Source organism: Oryctolagus cuniculus, chromosome 10, assembly GCF_964237555.1.
Source record: "Oryctolagus cuniculus chromosome 10, mOryCun1.1, whole genome shotgun sequence".
NCBI lineage: Eukaryota > Metazoa > Chordata > Mammalia > Lagomorpha > Leporidae > Oryctolagus > Oryctolagus cuniculus.
In genome coordinates this window covers 116,118,608-116,133,561 of record NC_091441.1, presented here as the reverse complement: position 1 = coordinate 116,133,561, position 14,954 = coordinate 116,118,608, and the positions used below count along the sequence as shown (strand labels likewise).

At 56.5% G+C, this 14,954-nt stretch overlaps 1 protein-coding gene across 2 annotated transcripts in view; it reads left to right on the top strand.

The window, feature by feature from the left end:
- SLC6A11 (solute carrier family 6 member 11) overlaps nucleotides 1-14,954 on the top strand; it is a 113,082-nt gene that overhangs the window by 48,194 nt on the left and 49,934 nt on the right. Inside the window, exon 6 of one of the 2 annotated variants that reach the window (XM_002713050.5) lies at nucleotides 10,934-11,068. The exons of the other annotated variant lie outside the window; for it this stretch is intronic. Within the exon in view, the coding sequence (XP_002713096.1) occupies nucleotides 10,934-11,068 (135 nt within the window). The remainder of the gene's footprint in view (nucleotides 1-10,933; nucleotides 11,069-14,954) is intronic. 2 annotated transcript variants of the gene reach the window in all.

Below are 14,954 nucleotides of genomic sequence, written 5' to 3'. Positions count from 1 at the left end.
AGCTTCCCAGGGCCTCCTGTGCTTTTCCAGTGGCTGCCTCATCTCAGCTGGGTTCGCGGGTTCTTCCACTGAGCCCGGGTGCCATCCACATCTTGGCTTCTCAGCTGCTGCAGCCGTGGGCAGAAGTTGGGTCCCAGAGAGGACTCGCATGCAACGTGTCTGCTTTGGCTGCTGCTGTCACACCCCTGTCCTGCATCCCCCCAGGATGGCCATGTGTACTCCCCTTTTCATCTGAGGTTTCTCTTCTCTGGGTCCTGTTCACCCAGCTGTCCCCAGCCAGTGAGTCAGCCGCTCCCAGCACCTGCCTTCCCCTGCCCGCCACTGCGTCTGAAGATGAGAGGGCCCCAGGATCCCTGTGCCCACGTGCAGCCTCCGTCTGCTCTCTGCCAGCCGAGGCTACTTCTTCGATGGGCCACGGAGCCTCACCTGCTGCCCAGGGGTGGCCGGCACAGGCTGTCTCAGCGTTCGTAGTGACCGAGTTCTCGGTGTCAGGTGTCTGTCGCGGTACAGTCCAACCCTCTCCTCACGCTGTCCACGGGAGCAGATGGGGGCTCTGGAGGGCTGTATGGACCTTCCAACTCCTGCCTGTGCTGTGTGTCTGGTGCTGGGCGCACACCAGTGTAGCTCCCCTATCAGGTTCGTCCAAAGTGGGCAGAGAGGGTTCAGACTGTTCTTTCAGTTTTCTGAACTGGACTTTGGCTGGAGACCTCCTGACCGCTGGTTGCCCTTGCTGGCTGTCTCCGGCCGTGGAAGGATGGTCACCGTCGGGGAAGTGCCCTCAGGTGCCTCAGGTCATCTTCAGAGTCTGTTCTGAGTGGCAGGGAGTGTATCACCTGAGCCCGTGCCTTAAGGAAAACTCGTTCAGAGTCGGGTGGGAGCAGGGCCTCCCCCCGCCCCACCAGAGGCTCTTGCTGGGTGGCGACGTAGCCTACATGTGTGATCCCTTGTAATGGAGGCCCCAGGGGGCAGTGATGTAAGCGGATGAGCTAACATCTTGCCAGGGTGAGTGCCACGGCACGGCAGGTGAAGCCACCACCGGTGATGCCAGCACCTCATATAGGCACCGGTTTGAATATGGCCGCTCTTTTGATCCAGTTCCCTACTAATGGCTTGGATTGGGCCCCTGCACTCATGTGGGAGACCTGGAAGAAGCTCCTGGCTCCTGGCCCAGCCCTGGCCATTGCAGCTTTTTGGAAAGTGAATCAGCAGATGGAAGCTCTCTCATGGTGTCTATTCCTCTGTCTCTCTAACTCTGAATTTCAAATAATTAAATACATATTTTTTAAAAAATGATTCTCTCGCTCATACAGGTCTGAGTGTGAGCTGCTTGGTCTCAAGGCCCAGACTCCTGATCTGCCTCTCCTCTGTCCTTGGGTTGTTGCCCTTCCGTGGCCTGGGATGGTTCATGGCCTGGTCTTTACTTCAGCCATGGGAAGGGCACAGAGGGGAGGGCTGTACAGGTCCTGCCCTTGAGACAAGGACTTAGAAGCTGCACACAGCACTCTCTCACACAGCTTACCGGCCAGAGTACAGTCACACAGCCTTGCCCATCTTCTAGGGAGGCTGGGAAGTGTCTCCATCAGATCTAGTCAAGAGCAAGGGGTTTTGTTACTGAAGAAGAAGAGGGAGTAGATGGTGGGGGGCTCCTGCTCCACACCTGCCTGTCCCCCCTTCCCTCTCTTCCTGTTCTACGCAGCTCAGGGAGAAAGCCATGAAACACGGATGTGGAATGGGCCAGTGTTTGGTTGTACGATCTGAGGCTGCAGTGTGGGTGACTTTCACAGCAGACAATGAACCACTCGTCATTTACGTAAAAAAGATAAAAAGTAGCGTCCCGTGGCATCATGGCTGCGTGGTCCTCCTGGGGGACACACCTGTTGAGATTGGGCTGCCTGGGACAAGGCTTTCCCAAGAGCTGCTGCTTCTGTTGCAATGTTACAGAACCATCCTTAAGTGGTGGTGGAAATCGTGGGAGGCCAAGTCCATCCATGGTGGCCCCTCTCTGTTAGGTTTGCTTGCTCCCAGCATCCTAGCATGGTGCCATGCCACGCAGTGACTCTGAAAGCTCGAAGCAGGGGAACCTGTTGATACCCAAAGGAATGACTGTCTAAGTGTCGGGTGTTAGGGACCACACTTGCAGCCAGCTGGGATGAGCAGCTGGAGCCCAGGCACAGAGGCGGGACCAGCTGGGGAGGGATGTGGGTGGGAGTGGGATTCCTCGGTGATTTCCCCGCCAGGGGAGTGGATGGTGATGAAGTGGCGCAGAGGTCCAGGTGGACTGGGTGCTGGAGGTGAGGACAGCTAGGGGAGGAGGCTGGAGTTACAAGCAGGCAGAGAACGCAGCGTGCATGGTGGGAACAGACTTCTGAACACTTCTGGTGGAGTGACCTGGAGTGGGGCGCCTCCCTGCCCAGGCTTTGGGGCGTTGTCTGTAGAATGGGGGCAGGACCTGTCCAGTGTGGGGAGACCAGGAGGATGCGTGGTCTCTGGAGAGCAGCAGGTGCTCCCTTAGGCGCCGCATCCTGGGCTCTGGCAATGGGGTCACAGAGCTTTAGTCCCTTCAGGGTCAGGACCCTGGAGAGCTCCAAGCCCTTTGTGAAGCCCTGATGCTGTGCGAGGTAGCAAGGACCTCAGAAGTCCTCCACTAATACAGAAGGAGTTCTCACTGCCGGTGGGCCACACGATGAGTTCAGTGACAGGGAAACCGGCTTAAAGAGCATCCGAGGGGTGGGTGTGTGATGCAGCAGCTAAGGCATTGCTAGGGACGCCCACATCCCACGTCGAGCGCCAGGGTCGGAGTCCAGCTTCCATGCCTGATTTCCGCTTGCTGCTCATGCTTGCCCTGGGAGGCAGCGCAGCGGTGATGGCTCAGAGAGACTGGGTCCCTGCCACCCAGGCTCGGCTTGAGTTCCCAGCTCCTGGCTTGAGTCTGACCCAGTACTGTCTCTCGTGGGCACTTGGGGAGTGAATCATCGGTTGGAAGATCTATTTCTATCTGACTCTTTGTCTCTCTGCCTTTCCCCATAAGTAAGATTTATTTGAACCGCCAGTCATGTCGTGGGAAACGCCTCCCTTCTCGCTTCTCTCATCGTGAGCCTCCCGTGAGGAGCAGGTTCATCTTCAGGGCCTCCAGGTCGCTGCTGTTGCTTTGGCACAGCGAGCACAGCTCAGACCCAGAGCTTTTGGCTACAGTTTAATCCCGTTTGACATTTGTTTTTGTGTTTGTGGCAAGAGGATGGTTTTCTGCTTAGGGTGGTAACACAGTTTTTTCATTACCTGTGGCTATTTAAGATAAGAGAGAGCAAACTGATTTGTGAGATACATGGGTGCCACCAGAAACAATCAGGCAAGTGGCATAAGACGGATTGGTCTACCCCGTCTCCGTAGGTGGGAGAATGCCTGCCCAGAGAGGGTGTGGGGCCTGCCCATGCTGTCCCAACCCTGGGTCCTCTGACCCTGAGGTCGGTCCTGGGTCCTTGTCCCCACGCTGCTTTCCCGGTGACTGTTGAAGAATACTGAGCTGCCCAAGTGACCCCGTCGTTCTGGAAAACGTGGAGGGGGGTGCTACTGTGACTGGCTCTCCCAGTGATCAGACGGTCTCCCTGCTATGGAACAGAGAGCTGTGCCCTGGAAGTGGGGGGGAGTCGCCCCACAGTTCCAGCATTGGAATGCAAATGAGCAATTAGAGTCCATTAAGACAGGATACAGTATAATTGCCACCAATTGTGCTAACCTTTATATTCAGAAGGACTTGACCTGCTAAGAGGGAATTAAACAATAGTTTTGTGTTTTTTTGTTTTTTTTTTTTTTTTCATCTCCTTTTTAACTGAGGGCTGTGTTTGTGCAGCCAGGCCTCCTGTCGTGGGCCCCGGAGCTCTGACAGATGAGGCCCTCCCCCTTGTCACGCCCACTTCTCTCAGGGTCTGAGCCACAGTGGCAGCAGCCTGGAGCTGCCTTGTCAGAGACCCTGTTGTGCCTGTCACCAGGCGCTGCAGAGTTCAGCACAATGTCTGAGCCCCGTGGCCACCTCTTGCCTTTCACAGACAAACCCCAGGGCCTCTGACATCTTGAAAGGGGCCCTGGACGTGGCCAGAAAGAACGTGGCAGCTGAACTTCTGGCCTGCTCTGTCTTTTAACACCAAATCTCCTAGGACACCTTCATTGTAAACAGTCCTCCTGAGATCTGATCCCATTTTCCAAGTCGCGTTTCCCGAGGCTCCGGCATCTCCTATCTCCTACGGACGTGCAGCACCACGTCGTGCTCCCCGAGGCCCGTGCGCCAGTTTCGGAGTCGTCGCTCCTGGCCTGAGTGTGGGTGGAGCATTGTCTCCCGTGCTTCCCACTGTCCTGGGCGCTGTGGACACAGCAGGGAATGTGGCAAACAGAAGTCCCAGGGCAAGGCAACGTCTGACGGAGAACAGCTCTCGGTACTGGGAGGCTCCGGGAGGGGCCCAGCAGATGGGGTGGTTCACACACATGTACACACACACACACACACACACACACCCGTCACAGCGGCAGCCAGTGCAAGGTTTGTAGCCTGAGATGTGGGCTGGTGCCTGTCGTGAGGCTGAGCATCTTCAAATCCTGAGCCGTGGCTTCGGGACCTCTAAGATAGATGGACAGGGGGGTCCCTGGCCCTGAGGGGTCCTCAGCCTGATGGGGATTTATACAGACACAGGACCTGCATCGTGGCTGGACGAGGACCTGGGTCAGATGCTGTGGGCACAGGGAAGAGTGGAAGGGACAGTGAGGTTTGAACCCAGGGTTATGTCCCTCAGGCCTCCAGCCCACGCTGTGCCTGTGAGGCTGGGAATGATACACCTGGAGGAGGAGTGGGATTGGATTGGTGTTTGGGAACCCCAGGCTGCAGTCTGGACTGTGTGGGGCTGTCACTGCCCGGAAAGAAAGGTGAAAAAGGGCCTGGTGATGAGAGGAGCTGTATTTTGGGAGTGTAGTGGGAGGTCACATGGGCAGACTCAGTCACTGATTGAATGTGGGCAAAGCTTGGGAGAGAGGTGCGGCCAGCTCCAGCTGCAGAGGCCCTGAGGTGTGCCATGGACCATGTTCTGTTCCTGTTCCCACACCTGTAGCTAGCCATCCTGTGAATCCATGGAGGTCCTGCTCCAACCCACGTTCACGGGCAGACCGAGGCTGAATCTGGTGACCTCAGAACGCTTGGAAGACTTCCGCAGCCTGCCTCCCCAGCCTCGTCTCCTGCCTGGCCCTGCCAGGGTGGTGTCATGCCCCCGGGAGCCTCAGGTCTGTGTAGATGCAGGCAGGTCTCCAGGTCCTCCCACTGTGTTAAACCATGGGATGTTCTGAGAAGCATAAATGAGGCGCGGGCTGGACCCAGGCTGGCAGGTGAGCAGGTTTCATCCACCTGGTCACAGGGGCTGCCTGGAGTACGGTGCAGGGTTCCAAGGCCGCAGTAGGGTCACCTACAGAGAGTGCTGGGAGCAGTTAGTGATGTCTGGCAGGAGCACAAGAGGGTGACTGGCAGTGCTCTTGTTACTTGTGTACAGTCTCTTGATAAGATCTGCGCAGATTTGATGGCCTGTAGGTGGTCTCAGTGAACATTAGACATAATGACCAGAGTAGGGGTTAGAAGGGGCTTTGAGGGGCTGGCGCTGTGGTACAGCGGGTTAAAGCCCTGGCCTGAAGTGCCAGCATCACATATGGGCTCCAGTTCTTGTTCTGGCTGCTCCTCTTCCGATCCAGTTCTCTGCTATGGCCTAAGATAGCAGTAGAGGATGGCCCAAGTCCTTGGGCCCCTGCACCCACGTTGGAGACCCAAAAGAAGCTCCTGGCTCCTGGCTTCGGATCGGCACAGCTCTGGCTGTTGTGGTCGTCTGGGGAGTGAACCAGAGGATGGAAGACCTCTCTCTCTGTCTCTACCTCTCTCGGTAACTCTGTCTTTCAAATAAATAAAATAAATGTTTTTTTTTTTTTTTAAAGGAAGGGGCTCTGAGGACGCTGGGGCCAATGACAGAGGCAGGTTGTCCTCGGCACCATGCCTGCATAGCCCTGTGCACTGTGGGCATTATGTAATGATGCCCCTTTATACCCTGGCTCAAGGCTCTCAGAGCTCAGGCCACACAGGAACTGCCCTAGGCCAGGGCCTGCTGGCCGGTGGCTCCCTTCACACGGCCCATGCCATCATCATCAACCCTGTGGTCCTGAGAGTGTTTGTCCACGTGCCTTACTGCCCTGTGGTTTCACGGCCGGAGTGCAGAGTGAAGGTGTGAGTGTGAGCGAGGAAGTGTAGTCTCCCAGGAGGAGGACAGACACAGCGTCGACTGGGGCTCTGCACAGAGGACTTGCCTCAGAATGATCACGCGCCATGCAGTAAACCACAAAATGGCTCCAGAGAGCTCCTGGGAGGTGCCTGTCCCGCGGCACGTCCTCCGCGTGGGTCTGCTGCCTGCACGACCCCAGCACCGGCGCACTCTCCGTCCTGACCCTCAGGTGGTAAATTAGCCTTCAGCTCAAGGCACCCAAGTGAGCGTTCCTCTCAGTTCTGCTTTCTGTGGCCTCTGGAGGTCCTATCACCTGGCCCGGGTCCCCCTTGGTGATGCACCCCTGCTACTCAGGAGAGGTGGGCAGAGCGCAACTGGCGAGTCAGGTGGCGTCAGAGTGGTCCCACCGTGAAAAGTCCGTTCCCATGACCATCAGCTGTCCCCGCGTTTCCCACGGTAACATTCTCTCCCCTGCGCTTTGTGAGCGTTGAGGAGTTGGGTAGCCAAGCTCGAGAAACGTCCTGCACATGGACAGGGTCAGCTCCTGGGCAGGCCAGAGGAGACTCAGCAGTGGAGAGCGACAGGTCTCCGTCCTCCACGTTTCACTTCTTCATGGACGCAGCGCAGCCGACCAGGGATTCCTCTCCAGGGAAAAGGCAGCAGGAATGTATTGAGGCTGTGAAGGAGGTCATGGGCGGCACCCACAGAGCCGAGGGACACGGCAGAGCTGGTTGTTAGCGTGTGTGCCTCTTCCAGGTCTCGTGAGATGTGACAGCGCGAGGTTGCCCTGACCGCAGGGTGCATCCACAGTTGCTTTGGAAACAAGGGTCCAGACAGTGGCAGGTGGGGGCCAAGCAGGCTGGGGTGCCCACTGTAGACGAGAGTCCACGTCTGGGTGAGATGATCCAGCCTCTTGGGGTGTGTCCACAGGACCCACTCTCCATGCCCCTGGCCAGTTCCACCTTCCTGTCTTTGAGGACTGGGTCTAAACATCAGCTTTGTCACTTAGGAGCCAAATGACTGAGGCCCTCGTCTCTAACCTGGTGGGGGAAACGTGGCTGTTATGGGGATTACATCTGTGCGAGCGTGGTTCAGTGCGTGGCCGTGGCATCAGGCAGGCCTGGCTGTGAGTGCCACCACTGGTGGCCAGTCATTAGCTAGGCCATGTAGGTGAGTTTCAGATGACTTCTCTGACGTTTCTCATATGTGAAAAGGAATTGATGGAACCTCCTCAAAAAACAGACGCCTGGAGCGGGGAAGTGCCGCGCCGTCCTGATCCTGTGTCGCCGACACGTGCCCGGCACGCCGTGGGAGTTGTGTTGCTCCCCTTCTGCCTCCCATCCCCCGTTTTCACATCCCAGACTTCTGGTCATTCTCCGTGGGCCAACGTCTGTACCGCCGCCCTGGAGAAGCCCTCCCTGACTGCCCCCCTCTGTGTTCCACACAGTGCATTGTCTGCACTAGGCCAGGGCCTACTGCACAGTGCATTGTCTGCCTGTCTCTCCCCATGGGACACTTCTTGAAGCACAAATCCTAGGACGTGACTCCGTGCCTGGCACACAGGAGGGATTTTGGTGAACGAGGGAGGGAGTGGGTGAATGAGCACGTAAATCCACAGGTGAATGGACTGAACTGCAGTCAGAGGAGGCCTGGGTTGAACAGGAGAGAGAGGTCTTCAGGCACAGATGTTTGGAGAATTTGAGTCGGAACGATCACGGAGCATGCAGACATATCCGTCTCTGCACGTTTGGACAGAGGGCCCACAGCTCTTGTTAGATTCTCAGAAGTGTCCGTGGCCCCTCAGGAGCCGGCGTGGTAGCATAGCAGATTAAACTGTCGCCTGTGACGCTGGCATCCCATGTGAGCACTGGTTCAAGTCCTGGCTGCTGCACTTCCCATCCAGTACCCTGCTAATGCACCCGGGAGGGAGGCCCAAGTGCCTGGGCCCCTGCCGCCTACTTAGGAGATGTGGGCAGGGTTTCATTCTCCTGACTTCAGCCTGGTTAAACTCTGGCTGTTGCAACCATATGGAAATGAACCAGTAGATGGAATGTCTGTCTGTCTGTCTGTCTCTCTCTCTCTCTGTTTCTCTGTGTATGTGTGTGTCTGTGTGTGTCCCTCTCTATCTAATTCTGCCTTTCAAATAAGTAAAATAAATTCATTTAAAAACAGATGAGGAACTTTCCCTGGCTCCCAAATTTCAACAAATTGCTGATCTTTCTTTCTTTCCTATTCTTTCTTTTTTTTTCTTAAGATTTATTTACTTACTTGAAAGTCCTTGTTACAGAGAGAGAAAACAAGATCATCCATCCACTGGTTCTCTCCCTAAGTGGCTCTAAAGGCCGGTAGTCCAGAACTCCATCCAAATCTCCCACACAGGCGCAGGGGCCCAAGCACTTGGGCCATCTTCCTCTGCCTCCCCAGGAACATTAGCAGGAAGCTGGGTGCAAAGTGGAACAGCCGGAACTCAGACCAGTGCTCGTATGGGATGATGGCATTGTAGGCGGCAGCTTGGCCTGCTCCTCCACAGTGCCAGCCCCCACGAGGTGCTGATCTAAACATACAGGGGCTGTGGCCTCACTGAGGACACAGAACCAAGTGACAGGAGGAGAGACGATAACGAGAGGAAAATCAGAACTGGTGGCACATGTGGCTTGCAGGGACCTCTCGTGGGGGTGTGGTCAGTGCCTCTGTGCCCCGCCCAGACGGGACCTTCCACAAGGCCACTTTGGGGCAAAGGCACCCAGGGAAGGGGACTGTGTCTTTCACTGCCCAGTTCCTGTGCAGAGGCCCCACCTGAAGAGATCCCCTCTGCTCCACTGGGCCCAGGCACTCGCCGCCCTGCAGAGCAAGTCCAGGTGAACTCTGGGTGAGCACTGGGTCCTTCCCGCCCCCGAAGTCCCTCCCCTCCCACTTGCTCGTTATTTTATACTGGCCCGTCTTCGACTTTGAAAACTTGGGTTTTGGTTAATCACAGTGTTTCTCATAAATGCCTGTCGGTGAATTATGAAGTGGGTGTTGAGAATCATGCCCGGCTTAAAAGACCTCATGAGATAGCAGGTGACAGAAAGCGCAGGCAGGCATCCCCTTGTCACCCCTGGGCACTGGGCTGTGATGGGGACTTCCTGCCTGCGTGAGGGCATGGCGGCTGGAGAACATGGCTGTCCAGCACACTGAAGGCACTCACTGGAAGCTCGCTGAAGACCAGCCCTGGAGGGGGCTGGGGGAGGGCTGGAGCAGGGGGCTATACAGGGGTAGGGAACCTTTTTTCTGCCAAGAGCCATTTGGATATTTATAACATCATTGTGGGCCTTAGGCAATTATCAACTTAAAACGTGGCACGCTATAGATTTGTTGAGTTTTGAGTCCACTGGTGGTTACCTTGGCAGGGCCACAGCAGATTGTTCTGGGCCTTACACAGCCTGAGGGCTTGACATCCTCCAGTCCTGGGACACCCTCCTTCTTCTGTATAAATTCTTTCCTCTCATGGTTGGAGCACTTATGGCCTCTCCCTTGTGAACATGGTAGCTGACCCCAGATGTCCTATTGGATGGCCGACCCCAAGTGCATGTTTGTCTGGCTTGACAGGAACCTGATGCACCAGCCCCCAGCAGCCACCATTCTGTCCTTAGGGTCTGTAACTCTGACCCTTTGGGGACCTCATCAAAGTGGCTTCCTGCAGTCCAGGGGAACCTCTGTATCCACAGATTCTACAGGTGTGGATTCAAGAGGCATGGGCTAGAAATATTAAAATACATGCAGCTGTGACTGTTCTGAATGTGTGGAGAATTCTGTCATTGTTGCCTGCGCAATACGGTGTCGCAACTCTTTCCAGGGCATTTATGCTGTACCAGGTACTGTAAGGAATCTGTACTGTAAGGTGTACAGCAGGGTGCCTGTAGGTTCTGTGCAGATACCAGGCCTGAGCGTCCTGGATCTTGGTGTCTGTACAGTCCTGCAGCCAGTCCCCAGCAGGTGCTGAGAAACAGCTGTAGTTACTGCAATTGCCATTCCGCACGTGTAGCTGCTGGTCTGTGCCTGTAGCTGCTATTCTGTGCCTGTAGCTGTCATTCTGTGCCTGTAGCTGTCAGTCTGTGCCTGTAGCTGCTGGTCTGTGCCTGTAGCTGCTGGTCTGTGCCTGTAGCTGCTATTCTGTGCCTGTAGCTGTCATTCTGTGCCTGTAGCTGCTGGTCTGTGCCTGTAGCTGGTGTTCTGTGCCTATAGCTGGTGTTCTGTGTGTGCAGCTGTCATTCTGTGCATAGTTTTAATTCTGTGCCTGTAACTGCTGTTCTGTGCCTGTAGCTATTGTTCTTTGGCTGTAGCTGCTGTTCTGTGCGTGTAGCTGTCAATTCTGTGCATGTAGTTTTCATTCTGTGCCTGTAGCTGCTGTTCTGTGCCTGTAGTTCTCATTCTGTGCCTGTAGCTGTCATTCTGTGCCTGTAGTTCTCATTCTGTGCCTGTAGCTGCTGTTCTGTGCCTGTAGCTGCTGCTGTGTGCCTGTAGCTTCTGTCCCATATGGGTAGTCGTCATCCTATGCCTGGCTTACACTGAGGACTGGGTGAAGACCTGTGGTTCGTACTCCAGTGGCGAACTTGTCAGCCTTCAAAGAGGAGGACATCCTGTAGACCAAAGGGTGGGCCTGTGACCTGAGCCGGCTGCTGTCCCCTCTCTTAATTCTTTGCTCTCCTGGGCAGGTCGTCTATGTCACCGCCACCTTCCCCTACATCATGCTGCTCATCCTCCTGGTGCGAGGGGTCACGCTGCCGGGGGCCGCTGAAGGCGTCAAGTTCTACCTGTACCCTGACCTCTCACGGCTCTCCGACCCCCAGGTAAGAGCTGTGTGTTCAGTGCACAGCATCACCTGCCCCCCCCCCGCCGGGACGCCCCCCTGCAGAGCCTCCGCAGAGCAGCTGGAAGCCTGCAGGCTCGTTCTCCAGAAAATAATGTCAAATGCATTGATAAGACATGTAGGCAATCAAATATAGTGAACCCCTGTTACTGGAGCCTTTTGAAAAGCAAGCTTGCGACCTGGTATTCCAGGTGCTGCTTCATTAGTACCTTACCTAGCAGGATCCAGCAGGAGTCCTGATCCAGGCTCAGCATTCCTTACCCAGAGGCCTGGCACCAGAAGCATTTTTTATTTCAGATTTTAGAATATTTTATTTATTTATTTATTTATTTATTTATTTATTTTTTGACAGACAGAATGGACAGTGAAAGAGAGAGACAGAGAGAAAGGTCTTCCTTTGCCGTTGGTTCACCCTCCACGGCTGGTGCGCTGCGGCCTGCGCACCACGCTGATCCGATGGCAGGAGCCAGGTGCTTCTGGTTTCCCATGGGGTGCAGGGCCCAAGCACTTTGGCCATCCTCCACTGCACTCCCTGGCCACAGCAGAGAGCTGGCCTGGAAGAGGGGCAACCGGGACAGAATCCGGTGCCCCGACCGGGACGAACCTGGTGTGCCAGCGCCGCAAGGTGGAGGATTAGCCTAGTGAGCTGCGGCACCGGCTTAGAATATTTTCACGTACCACAGTGAGATATCCTGGGAGTGGGACCAGGTCTAAATGCAGAATCTATTTCTGTTTCTTATATACCTAGCCTGAAGGCAATTTACATCACATTTGAAATGGTTTTGTGCATGAAATGAGGTTCCGTGGTGTGAAATTATCCATTCGTTTTGTTGTATCAGTGCTCAGAAGGTTCCGGAACTTGGAGCACTTTGGACTCCAGGTTTCAGGTGAGGGGTTCCCAGGCTGTGCCGGGGCTCCCACTGAGGACAGGACGGGGGTTTCTTGAGCAGGCGTTCCGCTGAAGCCAGGCGTTGGTGTGGGTGCCAAGCCTTGTTTGCCCACCCTGGGTCTCGGCTCTGTGCAACATGTCTCGCTGCAAGGGACTGGGGCTTTGCTGGTGACGGAGGTCTTTGTGGGGCAGCTCAAAGAGCAAATAGGCACTGGCTACCTCTGTACTGCCTTCGGGAAGGTGCTGTGGGTTCTGAATAGTGAGCCCAAGCTTCCTGAAGCAGCTACACGGTGCTTGCGAGAACGCTAAACAGGGCTGAGAACAGGGCAGCCCGGGAGCCTGGCGTCAGGCGCTCCTCCACTGAGGGTTCTGGCTCCTGGGGGGCTTTGGGAAAGCCCCCTTCCCAGAGCACAGCCCAGGCCAATGGAGAGAAGCTCTCTGGGGAGGGCCCAGGTATCTACGGCTCTGGCAGGCCCCCAGGCACTTCCAGTAAAGGTTTGAGTGGAGGAAGGGGCGCCCTTTGCTGCGTGGAATCTACACGTCATCTTCAAATAGAGCTGGAGGGCTGCGAGGAATTCCGAGGCTGTGGCTGTTGTGGGAACTTGGGCAGAGGTGCTCGCGGAGAGCTCACTTGGGCAACCCAGAAGGGCCTCGTTAGGCCAGGCGGAGCGGACCGCAGAGGGGAGTGTGGTCGGTCGTTTGTGCCAGATTGCTGTGTGTGCAGGGCCTGGAGGCTCAGGCCCCGGATGCGCATCCTGAGTTGTAGGCAGATCTCCCAGGAAGAAGGAAATTAGCTCCCGACTGTCCGTCCGCCTTGCTGGCTCCAGCCCCTGACGGCAGCGGCTCAGCTGAAGAGCCAGTGTTGGTAAGCCGCTCCCCGCGTCCCTGGTCTGTGTGTTCTCCAGTCCCCGCTCTCTGCCTCAGCCCAGGACAGGTGGCCGGCTCCCTCTGCTTCTCCTGGACTTCTGTGTCCTGGCCCTCAGGGGTCCGTCAAGAGGTGCTGAGCACCCCGGCCCACACACACACCGAGTTTCTAAACCCAGCTGATCATCGGAAAACCTAGGGATGCAGCCCCCGGGGGTACCCCAGGTGGTGCCTGGGCACCTGTAGCGTGAGGAGGTTCAGAGCCAGTTCTGAAGCTCTGAGAAGTTTGGGGAAACCTTCTTGACATCTGCAACCTTCGGCCCCTACACAGACACACAGACACACACACAAGCACACTCATGCACACACGCACACTCATGCACACGTGAGGCTGACAGCTGCCTGCCAGCCCTTCTGCACTGGTCATGCCAGTCTCCAGCCTTCGCTGCTGGACCAGTACTTCCCTGCACGGCTGTTCTGCGGAGTGGGAGTGGGCGTCCCAGCCTGGGAGCTGGCACGTGGGCCCTCCTGCTTGGCCGCTAACCCTGAGTGACCATGGGCAAGTCCCTTCTGTCTTTCCCCTTGCAGGCCTCAGTCTGTGCACTGAGGACACGAGAGGTTGAAGTGGATCAAGGCTTTCGAAATGCCTTGAGTTCCCCATGCACCGTGCACACGGGGAGTGAACTAGAGGCTGGAGACCAAGCCCAGCCCTCGGCCTGTCCTTACAAATGAAGTTTTACGGGAACACTTCTGAGTTATTTACCCACACACTGCCCATGGCAGCCTGAGTGCTATGAAGACAGAGGGGATTAGCTGAGACAGAAACCGTGTGCACTCGGCTCCCTGGGAGGACTCCACAGGCCTCCACGCAGTCATATCCATGAGCGCAGTTTACTTCCATGGCCAGTGAGAGCCAGACACCTGGCAGGAGTCCGGCAGGCAGACTGGAGGAATCGCGTGCAGGCTTCTCGCGGAGCCATCACTGAGCTGCAGTTGCCTGCCTGCAGGTTTCCTGCCTGGGTAAGCTGCTCAGGGCTCACTGTCCAGGTCTTTAACAGGGACATTTTGGGGGGTGAACTGGCACTCGGACTGCGCCGTCAGCCACGCCCTTGGACTCCCCCATAAGCCCCAGTGCTGTGGGAGCAGGCTGGGCAGCAGTCCGTCTGAATGGACTTCGGGGTCCCGTGCACACAAAGCACCCGCACCACACACAGCAAGGAGCATGAGAGCCGAGTCCTGGACACCCGCCCAGAGCAGCACCGGCCTGCTGGGTGCTCTTTCCTGTGTACCTGCAAGAACACCGATATTTACCGATTGGCCTTCCCAAAGTTGGCTGACCTCTGCCCCAAGCACCTCCCAAGGCACGTGAGCCAGAGCCGACGGGCTCTGACCCCAGCTGACCTGGCTCTGCCAGTGCCGCTCTCCACCTCTGCCGCCACCTGCCTAGTCCAGGCCACTACCACCACCTCCCACTTGGAAGCCCCCGTGGTAGTCCCCCAACTGTCTTCCAGAAATGCTACTTGACCCTCCAGGCCACGCGGCCTGCAGTGTAGATCTCGCGGCCACCTGTTTGCTCCAGGCCCTTCTAGGGCTGCCTGTGGGGTTTGGAGTCACATCCAGTTGAGGGGGCTGCCTGGTGCCCCGTGCGCCTGCTCTGTGCCGCACCCCTGCCCATCTCTCCGTCTCTCTGCACGTTCATTCCAGACACCAGCCTCCAACATGCAGGTCCTTTCTGCCGCTGGGTCTTTGTACAAGCTCTTACTCTGCTGGGAATACGTGCCCCCCGGGGCCCTCCTCGCCCACCTCGCTTCCCCAGCATTCACTCCTTCTTCTGAGCTCACTTCAAGCCTCCCCTCTCAGGCGACAGGTGCCGTGGAGACAGCCGGCGGCACTGGAGAGGGAATGGGGGTGGGATTCAGGGAGGGCTGGTTGTCAGAAGGGCTGATCTCCAGAAGACCAGATCTGTGCCTGTGATGTGTTTAACTCTGTCCCTGCTGGTCCGGAAATGTGTGAAGGTGTGTGTGTGTGTGTGTGTGTGTATGTGTTCCCCAGAAGGTGACTGATGATTGGGGCAGGGTAAGGAGAGTGACCCCAGGAGAGAACGGGAGACAGA